The sequence below is a fragment of the Barbus barbus genome (assembly GCF_936440315.1).
Source record: "Barbus barbus genome assembly, chromosome: 44".
Classification (NCBI taxonomy): Eukaryota; Metazoa; Chordata; class Actinopteri; order Cypriniformes; family Cyprinidae; genus Barbus; species Barbus barbus.
Window position 1 is genome coordinate 25,474,612 of NC_136722.1, and position 13,892 is coordinate 25,488,503.

At 37.5% G+C, this 13,892-nt stretch overlaps 1 protein-coding gene across 10 annotated transcripts in view; it reads right to left on the reverse strand.

The window, feature by feature from the left end:
- Positions 1–13,892, reverse strand: part of LOC306863442 (receptor-type tyrosine-protein phosphatase mu-like) — a 234,528-nt gene that overhangs the window by 55,806 nt on the left and 164,830 nt on the right. For 4 of the 10 annotated variants that reach the window (XM_079406779.1, XM_079406775.1, XM_079406774.1 and 1 more), the window contains one exon: positions 11,734–11,763. The exons of the other annotated variants lie outside the window; for them this stretch is intronic. In XM_079406779.1, coding sequence (XP_079262905.1) covers positions 11,734–11,763 — 30 coding nt within the window. The remainder of the gene's footprint in view (positions 1–11,733; positions 11,764–13,892) is intronic. 10 annotated transcript variants of the gene reach the window in all.

Below are 13,892 nucleotides of genomic sequence, written 5' to 3' on the forward strand. Positions count from 1 at the left end.
TTTTAATACATCAAACTAAATGAAAATGACAAATGTTGCCTTGGAATCTAGCTTTTTTATATATATGGTTTTAGTTTTAGTTAATATAATAACCCTGATGTGAATGTATTTTCTTAGATATTTAAATATATGGAGGGAAAATGTATATTTTTTAAATGTTTAAATAAATAAAAACATATAGTAACACTTTACTTAAAGCCTTTGTGTATAATGCATTATAAAGGGTTATTAAAGGGTATAACGGCATATAATTATTAATAATGTGCGTTCACTATATATTAACGTAAATAATTATAACTGAATTTAAACTGCATAGTGAAACAATGAACTGATAAGCGCTATAATGTATTAACTGTGGTTACAATTATTCATGAGATTGTACAATGTAAGGTGCATTACAAGACATAATAAATGCATTAAAACTACTTTTATAATGCATTACACATAAAGGCTTTAAACAAAGTGTTACCAAACATATATTTATATTCTTAAAATATGTTTTCAAAAATATTTAAAAAAATATTTGCGGGATGCAAACTCAAAATTCAGATAAAAAAGTAAGAATTGCAAAAAAATATTTTGTTTAGATCTCGCAATTCTGATTTAATATCTTATAATTCCAAGGAAAAAAAGCCTGGACTGTGAGATAAAATGATGCAATTATCTTTTAAATTTTTTTATTTCATGGCAGAAACGGGTTCCATACAAAACCATCCAATTTTATTAAAGTCAAAAATAGTATTTAATATCACTGAACCAAACTGTCTACATTCATTTATAAATTAAATCAAGTAGAAATCGCTAACAATGGCAAGTTACCACTTTTTAAAGTGTAGCACTGTCGCTTTATTTAAATGCTACTAATAAATCACACAGTGATCATGATATATAGTTTGGAGACTGTCAGAGAAGCTGTTTATGATCCAAACGCTGCTAATAAATTCGTTCTGGTTTCTATTTTTGCTGCTGACAAACTCATCACCCCTGGGGTTCTACTTACACATGTGATCGGTATTTTGTGCTATTGTGTCTGCATTTTGTCAGACATTTGGTAGCATGGGATTACTGGAGCTACAACTGTTCTGCGTATCAAAATTGTCATATTTTCCATTACAAAGCAGGATTTGAAAGGAATGGAGTGTTGTGGATGCATCATCTGGTTATTTCATGGGCGTCTCAGCGCTGAAACCTGACAAAGCCTGAGACGTTCAGACTGCCGCTGTCGTTTATGCACCTGGGACGGAAGGTGATTGAAACGCCTCCCAAACACCGTCAGGGAATTTGGCATCGGCGTGAACAGCCTATTTCCTTGCAAATGTCAGACTCACTGTAAAACTAAGAGTGAGCTGAGAGGAAATGGGAAATAAATGGAATTGTGTTACTGAGTGCATTCAATAAACGACCCAAAAATGTTCTGGACGAAGATCCAGAATCCAATCAATGTACCAGCACATGCAGGAAAAGCAAGAAGACCAGTTAAACCAGTCTAAGGCTGGTCTGGTTGGATGGTTTTAGAGGGATTTGAAACCTCAGAACCTGCTTAGACTGTTTATTTCAGTACGGTCTCTCTGAAACGTGTAAATACAGTAGAAACAGTTTCTGTAATCACTGTTTAGCAACCACATAGCAACACCCTAGCAACCACCCAAACACGCTAGCAACCACATAGCAAGACCCTAGCAACCACCCAAATGCTCTAGGCAACCACATAGCAACATCCTAGCAACCACAGAACACCTTAAAAACCACCCAAGCACTCTTGCAACCACAGAACACCTTAGCAACCACATAGCAACATCCTAGCAACCACAGAACACCTTAACAAACACATGGAAACACCCTAGCAACCACCCAAACACTCTAGAAACCACCAGAACACTTTAGCAACAACATAGCAACACCCTAGCAACCACACACCTTAGCAACCACCCAAACACTCTAGCAACCACAGAACACTGTAGCAACCACCAGAACACTGTAGCAACAAATAGCAACACCCTAGCAACCACCAAAACACTGTAGCAACCACACAGCAACACCCTAGCAACCATCAGAACACTGTAGCAACCACATAGCAACAGCCTATCATCATGGCATGAGTTTGGCATATGTAAACGCCACTCACACTTACTTCAGGAATGTGGATTTGAATTCTGGATTTGACGAAGTTCCAGAATGCAATCAATGTACCAGCACATGCAGGAAAAGCAAGAAGACCAGTTAAACCAGTCTAAGGCTGGTCTGGTTGAATGATTTTAGAGAGATTTGAAACCTCAGGACCTCCTTAGACAAGTTTAAGCTGTTTGTTTCAGTACAGTCTCAGTCAATCATGTAAATACAGCTGAAACGGTTTGTCTAATCGCTGTTGACGGTGTCTCTCCTCATGTTCACTCAGATGGAAATTCTGAACAAAATGAAACACAAGGTTCCTCTGCAGCAAAAAATGACAAACGACAGATTGGCAGCAGCAGAAGCAGAGACGCCGCTATCAATTCTGACACAGGAAGTAGATGCTGAGCACGGCACCAGCCGAGAGGAAACGCATCGCTTCAGATGACAAATTCATTATCAGGAAAATAAGAACACAATACAAAACATCTTAACACTTTACCTAATTTGGTGTTCCTGGTCAAAAATGACTGGGCTTTTGAAAATTGCTTGTAAATGGGTGGGTGGTGGTGGTGGTGATGGCGCAGTGGATAAGACACATGCCTTTGGTGTGAGAGACCCGGGTTCGAATCCACTGTGAGACACCAATGTGTCCCTGAGCAAGACACTTAACCCCTAGTTGCTCCAGAGGCGTGCGACCTCTGACATATATAGCAATTGTAAGTCGCTTTGGATAAAAGCGTCAGCTAAATGAATAAATGTAAATGTAAATGTAAATCTCTCATTACGCTATATCACCACCAAATTTTGGATTTAATCTTTTTGTTAATGCTTTTTGTAATTAGCACAAGTTTTGCATTTCTTTTTGGAACTTACTGATCTAGGCTCATTTATTTGAGCATAAAAAAGCATTATTTGTGGATAATTTTGACATGAAAAATTTAGCATGAGCTCAGATCAATGATGCCTTCGATTAATCAGTTCAAAACCTGTCCTAATTGAAAGAAAACAAGTTGATAAAAAGATAATAATACAGGATAAGGAACAAATAAGCAATATTTTGTAGGCCGGTTTGACTGGGAACACCACAAGTGTAACAAAGTGGGAAAAAAAATCCCCAAAAACTACAGTGTGAGCAAAGTCAGTTAAGTTTTATTCCAATGCGATAAAATTAACTAGCATTTTCGAGAAAAAGAAAATCCTCTCGGGTTAAACAGTCAGTACAAGGCTTCATTTCTTCATGCAAATGACCCATGTTCAAATCGTTTCAATGAATTCCTGATGAAGTTCAGTTTTACACCGAGATGTTGAAGCTTCAGTTTAGTTGAGGTTTATAAAAATAAAGTTTTACAAGATAATCTGTTTTTATTCTTTTCAAATGGCCTGCAGCCATCTTAGGACAGAAGGAAGGACAACACAAAGTACACAAGCACCTTCCCGCTGCGCTTTCAGTCGACGCGCGGCGATGATTCAGCGCTCATGCATATCTAATGCCGCTGGGCTACTTTAGTCACTGTCCCTGCAGACTCAATCCTCAGACCTTTCCATATCTGTTTTCTCTCTTTATTTTTTTCAAACGTAACCGGAGACATTTTCTCTCTCTTTCCTTTCCATTTTTCCGAGCGTAAACATCCATTTGAAGTTTAACCTGAACCCCTGCAGATAGAGCGAATCTGCGCTGGTAGACCTCGAAAAAAGGCTCTTTTAAACACAAGTAAGTTTCTCTGTGTTTTCCAGGAGAGAAACATAAATAAAAGCCCCCGCCGTGCCACGGCGATGGCCTCGGGCCCCTGGAGAGCCGCGCGGCAGATGTACCCTTGAGCGGAGCACTCTGTCCCGACGAGCGCCACATAAAACAGAGAAAAGCCACTCTGTTCCTCGTTTAAAGATATAAATCTGGGTGTTTCACTGACACTTACCTCTGTGTGATACGCAGTGGTGAATCCACTAATGTGGGGAACGGAGCTCTAATTCAACAGAACTCTCGGTCTGATATGTCGGCAACAACTGAAGACATTTAATGGGGAAAATTGCACAGATTTTTTTTTGCTCAATTTTACGGTCTCTGAATTCAAGCGCCCCTCATGCAATTCTTACACAATTCAGTTTTAAGATGCTGGCTTAAAATAACAAGCTAAGGGAAATTAGAGAAGTAGTAGTGAGACAGGAAATGTTCTGACTTCAGTTATCAAGTGTTTTCATTTGACTTTGAGACTGTAATGCTGTTTATTACTGGAGTGAGATCTTTGCTGGTCATCATTGCTATTGCTCATACGGTTGCATAAAACCACCTCAAGATAAGAAACACTTAATTAGGGGGGAGGGGGGGGTACAGTTAAACCAGTCTAAGTTTGTTCTGGTTGGATGATTTTAGAAGGATTTGAAACCTCAAAACATCCTATGACTGGTTTAAACGGTTTATTTCAGTACAGTATCTCTAAACCATGTAAATACAGTAGAAATTATTTCTCTAATCACTGTTTGGCAACTACCCAAACACTCTAGCAACCACCAGAATACATTAGAAACTACCTAGCAACCACCCCGAACACTCTAGCAACCACATAGCAGCACTCTAGCAATGACTAGAACAACTTAGCAACTACACAGCAACACCCTAGCAACCATCCAAACGCTCTAGCAACCCCCAGAACACCTTAGCGACTACCTATCAGCACTCTAGCAACCACCCAAACATTAGCAACCACCAGAACACTTTAGAAAGCAACTAACAACACCATAGCAACCACCTGAAAACTCTAGCAACCACATAGCAACACCCTAGCAACCACCTTACTAGTTGGGTTTTTCCCAAACGACAACATGATGAATGATACACATTTAAGAATGTTTAGACCGTGTTTATTATTACTACTCTGTTCACAAATAGATTTTAATAATGTACTAAACAATTAGTATCTCAGATATAAAATGTCTTTTTTTACTATAGTACAGAGCATGCGTGAGTCTATGGCTACAAAACCTATATATATACAAAAACCTATATATATATATATATATATATATAATATCAGGAGCATCTGTACATATATGCACACATACAGATGCTCCTGATATTAACATGCTCACAAATGTTTTTTTATTTTTTGTTTGTATTTTATTGAATCAGATACCTGCACCACAGATGAATCCTGCTGACTTTCAGTCTCTACCAACTGTTTTCCTCTGAGAGCGCTGCACCAACATCAGATGTTCAACTACACTGATATTCTATGGTAAAACAAGATCCTTGACTACTGACTATGTTTTTTTCTTCTTGAATCCATGGAAAGAAGCAGAAACACTTAACATGTAAATATGAGATATGACTTACTCGTTTCACTTGTTGAACAGAATCTGTTGCAGGAATGACTCAAAGTCTGTTCACATCTCTGTGGTTACCACCATGACCTTCATTATGTATGATTTGATTATACTGTGTTGTAAATAAAATACAAATAATAAAAAAAAACATTTTTTTCAATCTCCTCACATTCTCTCTTACCTGCCTCAAAGTCATAGTCACACTGATGGGCCATCATGGGGCCATTAGGGGAGGGCCCTTTGTCTCTCAGGGGAAATCACTTAATATTCAAGGCCATTGCCATTCCCTCGCATATTGGCTTTTGATCACAAAACATGTCTAAAAATGTAAATCAATATATTGTTTTCTGTGAGCAATTAAACAAGCTGATTTTCACATAATTTTGAAGCAAAAACTACAAGATCCGGTTCTCAAAAGTCTTGTGAACAAATGTTCTGTTTGTGTTTTGTGACTTCAAAATTTTAGTTTTTCACTAACCACGCACAAACGTTGCTTTCTCAAAAACACAATCATGTACATAAATGCTGCTAACATATTATTGTAGCCCAGTTTTACTGCTGTTTACAGTGTTATTAGACTTTAGCCATTTACATTTTTATAAGCAACTGAAAAAAGCACAAATGTCAGGGCATGTCAAAACTTCTCCAGGCCCCCAAAACACCCTTAGACCCCAGGGGGTTAACAACCACATAGCAACACCCTAGCAACCACCTGTCACTATAAAAACCACAATAACACTTTAGGAACTGCATAGCAACACCCTAGCAACAATCAGAACACTTTAGCCACCACTATAAGTCCTTATCTACCACATAGCAACACCCTAGCAACCACCTGAACACCATAATAACCACCAAACACTTTAGCAACACATAACAACATCCTAGCAACTCCTGAACAGTCAAACAACTATCAGAACTACCTCTGACTCTAACAAACGCATAGCAACACCCTGGCAACCACTCCGTATACTCTAGCAACCATCAGAACATCTTATCAACCACATAGCTATACCCTAGCAACCATGCCTTACACCCTATCATCATGACATGAGTTTGCTTATGCAAACATCACTCACACTTGAGTGTTAAAACTATTTTACAGCATGCTGATGTAGATGTATATGATATATTGCATTATCTATGACAGTTGATTCCATCAGTCCAACTATAAGTGACTCTCTGCTGCTCTTTGTTTGAGGGGTTTAAGCTCACAGTAGCGTGAGGTTTCTATTAGTATGTATGACTGATGATTTGAACGGCGTATTGAAATGAGCACTGAAGCCTGACATGAGCTGTCAGAGCGCCATCAAACGCACTTCCCGCAGATACAGAGGTCACCTGCACATTTTCACTCACAGACACTGACGCCTCAGACAAGCACGAGTCTCCCAGCATTCTCTGCTCTTAAAGGAGCAGCTGGAGCATTGCCAAGCATACTTGGCAATAAAAGCTCTTTCTGATTCTGATAATTAATTAATATTTTTATTGTATTATAATTGTAATATATTAATTATGATTATTATATTATATTTCTATATGCTTATAAATAATGCAAATAGTCCCAAATCAGCATTTCAGAGGGGCAGGCTTTGAGTAAACTGGTTATTGCAGAATAAAACTAGCAGAGAAAGTTTTCTTCATAGTATGATTTGATTTCCTAAAGCATTACAGCTTGATCAAGCTTTTACAGTTTAACTCAATAATCAGATCAGACAGCGCGAGTCCTTTCCTATGGGAAACAAAGACATCAAGGCAGCGCTTACATTTACATTTGATCATATTTTTGAGAAATATTTGTGCTGTGCTGGGTTTGGCCTTAATAAAGATGGAGTAAAAAGCTGGATTTGTCATTTTAATATGATGTGTGTTTATGTGAATGTGCTCTTCAGGCATGAAGGATCATATGACGTGGGGAAATATTAAGATGTAATGTGTTGACAGTTTAATTAAACTGTTGCAGGTGAAGCTCAAACATCTGCTGCTCATCAGCCGACTGCAGCAGTACGAGCATCTGTCAGAAACACTTATATTAACTTATTATGGTGCGGCATCAATATTCAACAGGCGCTATAGAATAACTCAAATCCTACAGTATTCATGCATTAAAGTGTGTGACCCTCAGAGAACTGTCTGATGTTTTCCTGTGCATCAGTATCATCAGAACACCCTTGAAGGCCAGAACAACATCTCTGAGTGAGTGTAACTGCACATCAGCTACACTAATGGCATTATCACATCCATTAACTATTAGCCGGCACTGTAACCTTTACTCCACTAAAACATCCATGTACGAGATCTTTGTGAACTACACGCCGCTCACAGAGTCCTGACATGCTGCAAATAAATATTTCAAGGCTTTTACAAATGGAATAAATGTTTGTCGGCCTTTAGATAGAGGCAGTAAAACAACTGTGTTTACAACATGCACTTTCTTTTTTGAAAATGATTTTCATGGTACAATAAGTCAAAAAACACTAACTTCAGTTCAATTTGGTTCGATTAAATTAATTAATAATAATTGAAAAAGTTATAAAGAAGTTATAAACTATATAAATAAAAATAAATACATATAACAAGTTAATATAATAATTAAAAATAACATAAGTCATAATAATATATAGTTAATATTACATACAGCTTTATATGCATTTATAAAGTAAATACATATTTTTAAAACTCAATAAATATTCAGACTCGACTTAAACACCCTTGCCACCACATGAACCCCCCTTAATCCCCTTAGCAACCAACTCAAATCCATCTAAACACCCTAGCAACCAACTAGACTTCACCTAAATACCCTAGCATCCACCTACACTACACCTAAACACCCTGGCAACCACATAATCCTCCCTTAATCACCCTAGCAACCACCTCGACTCCCCCTAAACACCCTAACAACCACCTAGACTCCACCCTAGCAGCCACATAGCAACTGTCCATCACCCAGAGCACCGTGAGTTAATGGTGATGAGTTTTGCAGTGGTTTCTGCTTGCGCTGGTTGCTTCGTTCACAGGTTTGTGTGAGAGATTAATGCTTCAGAAGCTCCAGTGATTCATCCGATCTCCTCTGGGAGGTTTTATGAGGATTTGCTGGCTCTGAATCCCCAGGTATGCCACACGCACCCATTAATAGACGATAATTAGACTCTAATTTAATTACCGAGTGTGATTGCTGTCAGTGACTCATTTCCAAACTTTCCTGCGCCGCCTCATCCGATCGCATTACCATGTGGAGTAAACAGGCCGTCTGATCGGTGGCTCTATTATCTGCATCAGAGAGCGACGCCGGCGATTCGCAGCCGCCGTACGACGGGGAAATCGACTCTCTCTGCTTCCTCTCTCCTCCACAGCGCAGGAGCCGTCAGCCGAGACAAATGTGCATCCTCTTGTTACAATTAATTTGTTTCTTGTTCTGCGTGAGCCCTCGGTGAAGGATTTAATTAAGGCCTCCCGCTCGCTCAAACACTGAGTTAACCGGCCAGCTCTGGGAGAGAGAGAGAGAGAGAGAGGAACGAGCGGCAGGCGCTTTCTACTCAACTTTCTCTCTCATCTTTGAGAGAGATGCTTTATGTTGAGTCTTTATGTGACTGCAGGAGCTATGTGCAACTCTAAAACAAGGCAAAATACACTTTTAATGTCTAACTTTCGAATATTTAATCTGTCCTTTCACATCTCTTTTACTTGTTTTAACATGATGAGTTTGTCTGTCCATGTTAAATGGAGAAAATGCTACGACATGATCACAGATAAAATCACGAGATTTAATTAATAACTACACTGTACTATACTGATTACTGAAGTACACATTACAAGAAAATACCAGTTCAGGTTTTCTACTAGTTTAATTCGATATTACTGGTTTATTTGTATTATTTGTGAAATTTATGAGTGAAAATGGTTTCAAAGTAAATCTAAAAGTGTATGTCGAGCAGGATTTTAGAGCAGTGAGATTTTAGTGGTGTTTTGTTCGTTTAAACAAATCCTTCAAGTGAACAAATCATTCTGAATGATCATTCGTTCATTATGATGCTTAAGTGCTACTGAAGTCTCTTACATGCGATTTTAATAAGATATTTTACTAATGCATAAGAATACTTTCAGTTGCAAATGAATGGTGCTTTTTACTGAATCAATTTGAATGATTCAGTGACTCATGAAGAAAAGTCTCTGGCATGAATATGTAATCTGCACAAATGTTTACTGAATTTGTTCACAGAAAAGATTGAAATAAGTCTTATGCCTTATTAAGATTCATCTAAGAGTGTTTGAGCATCATAATGAACAAACTGTGTCTTGTTGAACAAATCAGTGAATGAATCTTTTTGTGAACAGATTAAAAAGACTCTTTACTCTGGTTTAGGACAAAAACTCTTCAAAGACGTCCTTGCATTGCATCTGAAAACAGACGTTTCCTGGCTAAATATGTTGTTTTCTTACTGTTATTCTTTAGGTAAGTCACTCGGGATAAAAGCGTCGGTAAAATGCATGAATGTAAATGTAAACTGACAGATTTTGCACAAAACCAGACGGATGATAATGTAAATCCAGATCTGTGCTGTGAGTGCTCAGTCGGAGAGGAATATGCTGCAGTATCTGTGTCCAAATATAGTGAGAGTTATAAATGCAGGAGATCTTGTCATATCGGGGGATTTGATCAACAGACTCCAGATCTGCTTCGCTCTTATTCTAATCCTGGCTGAGGCTCTGAATCCCCACACAAACACATTACTCCATGAATGTCACGTCTGAAGCCCTGAAGAAATCCCTCAGCGTGTAGAAACCAGATTAAATCTCATATTTGTCAGCGGAGTCCTCTAAAAATAAACTACACTAATTCATGCCGCAACACCAACAAACTTTACTAAGAGGGCAACACTTTACAGTAAGGTTCCATTTGTTCACATTAACTATTATCAAGAACTAACTATGAAAAAAAACTGATCTTACTTAATTTAAACAATTACTAATACACTGTAAAAAATATTTTTTGAAATTGTTTATAAAAAATAATGATGCATGAGCAAAATAAATGACGCTTGTTTTGATATTTTGTATCTAATGAATAACATTCAGATGTTCAAATAAGTCTATAATCCAAGTATAACATATCTAAAAATTAACTATCCAATTAATGTTAAATTTAACATTTACTAATATACTGTAAAACGTTGTAAATAATATATAAAAAAATAACACTTTAAATAACACTATTTTAGTTTAACCTTCATGTTTAATTCAATGTGTTACTTGCCATTTTTTGTTATTATCTGAGAAATTAACTAACAATTTCGGAGTAAAAATTGTTTCTACAACATTTTTTTTTCAATGCACATTATTAAAATCAAAAGATGTAACTGTTAAGATACTGTAACAAATGTAAATAAAGTTAACTAATGGGACTTTACTGTAAGTGATACAAATATTCCACATGTATTTCAACATACAAGTTACATGTAACTATTTTAATTATAAATGTCCTTCATCAGATCAAGTGTCTCTAATATCTATAAACATGAACAATGACAAACTCTGGAGCTATTGTTTTATCATGTCTAACCAAAAAACGTTTGATTGCTTTTAAAATAATTGACACTTGATTTGATATTTTGTATCTAATGACGTTTGTACATGTTTGAAGAATGTAATCAACTTCTGTCTAATCAGATCATGTGTGTGTGTGTGTGTGTGTGTGTGTGTAACACATGATGATGATTAACATGCACTTAACAGACTCATGCAGAATTGAACAGAACAGAACTGAGATAAACATGGAGAGAAAGGAACTAAAGCGATGAATCGGGGCTGATGTGCGGGTCGATGCACTGACACAGGCGCCGCATTCGCCTGCATTCGTGCGTCCGAGGGATCGGTTCGTTCCGATGGAAAAAGGCCCGGCTTTCCCTTTGCCGGGAAAACTGGACTTCTGAGCTCCACAATGCAGTTTCTTAAGCTCTAAGGGAATTTTTCATCATCATCAGCGATCAGATCGGATCAGATCCTCCCCTTCAAACCACAGCAGCAAAGAGAACCTCCTCCAGAGAGGAATTACCATATTTCCAGAGTTCGCTGTGATGAATGATTCAAAAAGCCGAGTTTAGCAATTTCCAGGGTTTGGTTTGGTCTTAGCATCCATCATTAAAAGCACATAGCGGCGGCGGCGGACGCGGGTCCGGCCGGGCTGCAGTTTGAAGGGAGGAAGGAAGGAAGTCACTGGGTTTGGAATCATGCATGGAATATCAAAAGAGGCGTGGAAGAGAAAGCACTGCAACTAGTTTTCACAAAGTGGTTACTTACAGGTAGTAAGTGTAGGAGTGATAGGATCTTCTGCCGAGTGGGGTGGAAGGGCAAAAGCAGTGGTGGAAGGGGTGGAGGGGGAATGAAAATGGAAGGAAAGAAAAAGTAAAAATATTAATGTCTGAAAATATAGAAAAATGAACAAAACCTGATATGGTGACACACGTGACACGTTACTCCAGTGACTGTGAGCCTGTTCTGCTTGCCTCTGTGTGTGTGTTATGTGAGGCGGAGCTGTGGGCGGAGCCTATGATGTGGGTCTGGCTGTCACTAGTAATATCATTAACATCTCATTAAGGGCGTTCTCAGACATCAGTGCAGACATCATAGTTAATTCAGTGCGAATGAGAATAAGGCTGTGAGGTAATCAAAAAAAAAAGAATTACTCTAATAACTCAAATTCTTAAGCTTATTTATTTATAAAACCAACATTTCAGCCATCAGCCTTTCTTAAGATATAAGGAATTATAATTGATACCTTGGAAAGGGCTGATGGCAGATATGTTGGGTTTATACTTGTTGTTGTTTTTCTTTGCAGCTCAACATTTAGGTGTGTTTTTCACTATTATTTTTAGTTAACTGTAAATACCAATTATTTATTTTTAAAAATTATTTATTTTGAATAATGCATTCACTTGCATAATGGCTTTACAAACGATTTACCCAAACTTATTCAGCTCGCGTTGAATGTGGAATAATTCTTAAATAAAAAATAAAAAAATCAAGTTACACAAAAATATGTTGTGATGATCTTGTGAATTATTAATTTAGTTTTTGTACACATGCATTTACACTGTGTATCATTAATGAGACTGTTTTTTTTTTCACTTTTTTCTTTTATCTCAATTATTATTCTGCTTAGTATGTCATAGTTTGACGTTTTATCTCATATTTTCGACTCTGCATGTCATAATTTTGACTTTTTATCTCATAATTATGACTTAGTATATCATAACCTCGATTTTTCTTTAATCTCATAATTTCACATTTTGATGCCATCATTTCGAATTTTGTATCTCATAATTGACTTTTTATTCCATAAACATGACATTTTTATCTCATAATCACGACTTAGCATTTTGACTTTCTCATCATTTCTTTCATGTTTTCTGGAGTCTTTGGTTTACTGAATTTGTCCAGAAACACGTTAAACACATCACACTAGACCTCATTCTTGAAAAAAAGAACATTCCTGATTAAACTATTCTTACATAAATAGTTGCACTGAAATGAATGCAACAGTGTATGCATAAATATTTGCATGAACACAAATGCATTTAGAGACTGCACTTCTTTTTTTAATGCAACATTAACATAATAATTTTCTAATTTTCTTAATTCTTGTGCTTTTTTAACGAGGCCTGAACTTTTCTAGACAGACCTTTTCAACGTTTTGTCAAATATCGATCAATACTAGACCTCATTCATGAAGTAATTCTGTGCAAACATTCTCGCACAAAAAGCTTGCACTGAATCGAACGCAATCATTTATGCAAGAACAATTTACACTAATTCATTCAGCTTGTGTTTCATTAATGAGACTGCACTTCAATCTCTCACAGCTTCATTTTCATTCGCATCAAAGGTCTAGTACAGGGTGAAGAGAGAGAGAGAGGACAGGACAGAGAGCGGTAAGAAACAGGCTGATTAGCTCTCGTTACAGGCAGGAGTGGTGAGTTTGGGCTCAGGTTTTCAATTCTGCAACAAAGCTGCAATAGCAATTCTAGCGCTCTAAGTTTATTAGTTGTAGTGAACTCAGTCCTGACTCAATTACTGATGTCTGTGGATATGGATCTCATCAAATTACGCAGAGATTTAACATGCGATGCCAAGGTCATTACTCTAAAAACGGCCCGGGCGATGCATACAACGGAAATCACCTCGTCAGCAAAATGAAGGCATCCCTCTTCAAATGTTTGGCCATTTTGAGGCTCAACAGCAAAATCAATAGAGACAAATACCCTTATTCTGAGAAGGTAATGACTCTCATTAAAAACATATTTACTTGGCCCTTCCTTCAATTTACATCTGAAACCACTGAAAACACGCTCTGAATGTAAAACAGAACTGGAGTCGGGTTGTTTGAACAAGGGTTTTTACTCCAGCTGAGGACGGATCTAATGTAAACTCGCCCGGAGCAATGCGCCCTGGGCCTCTCT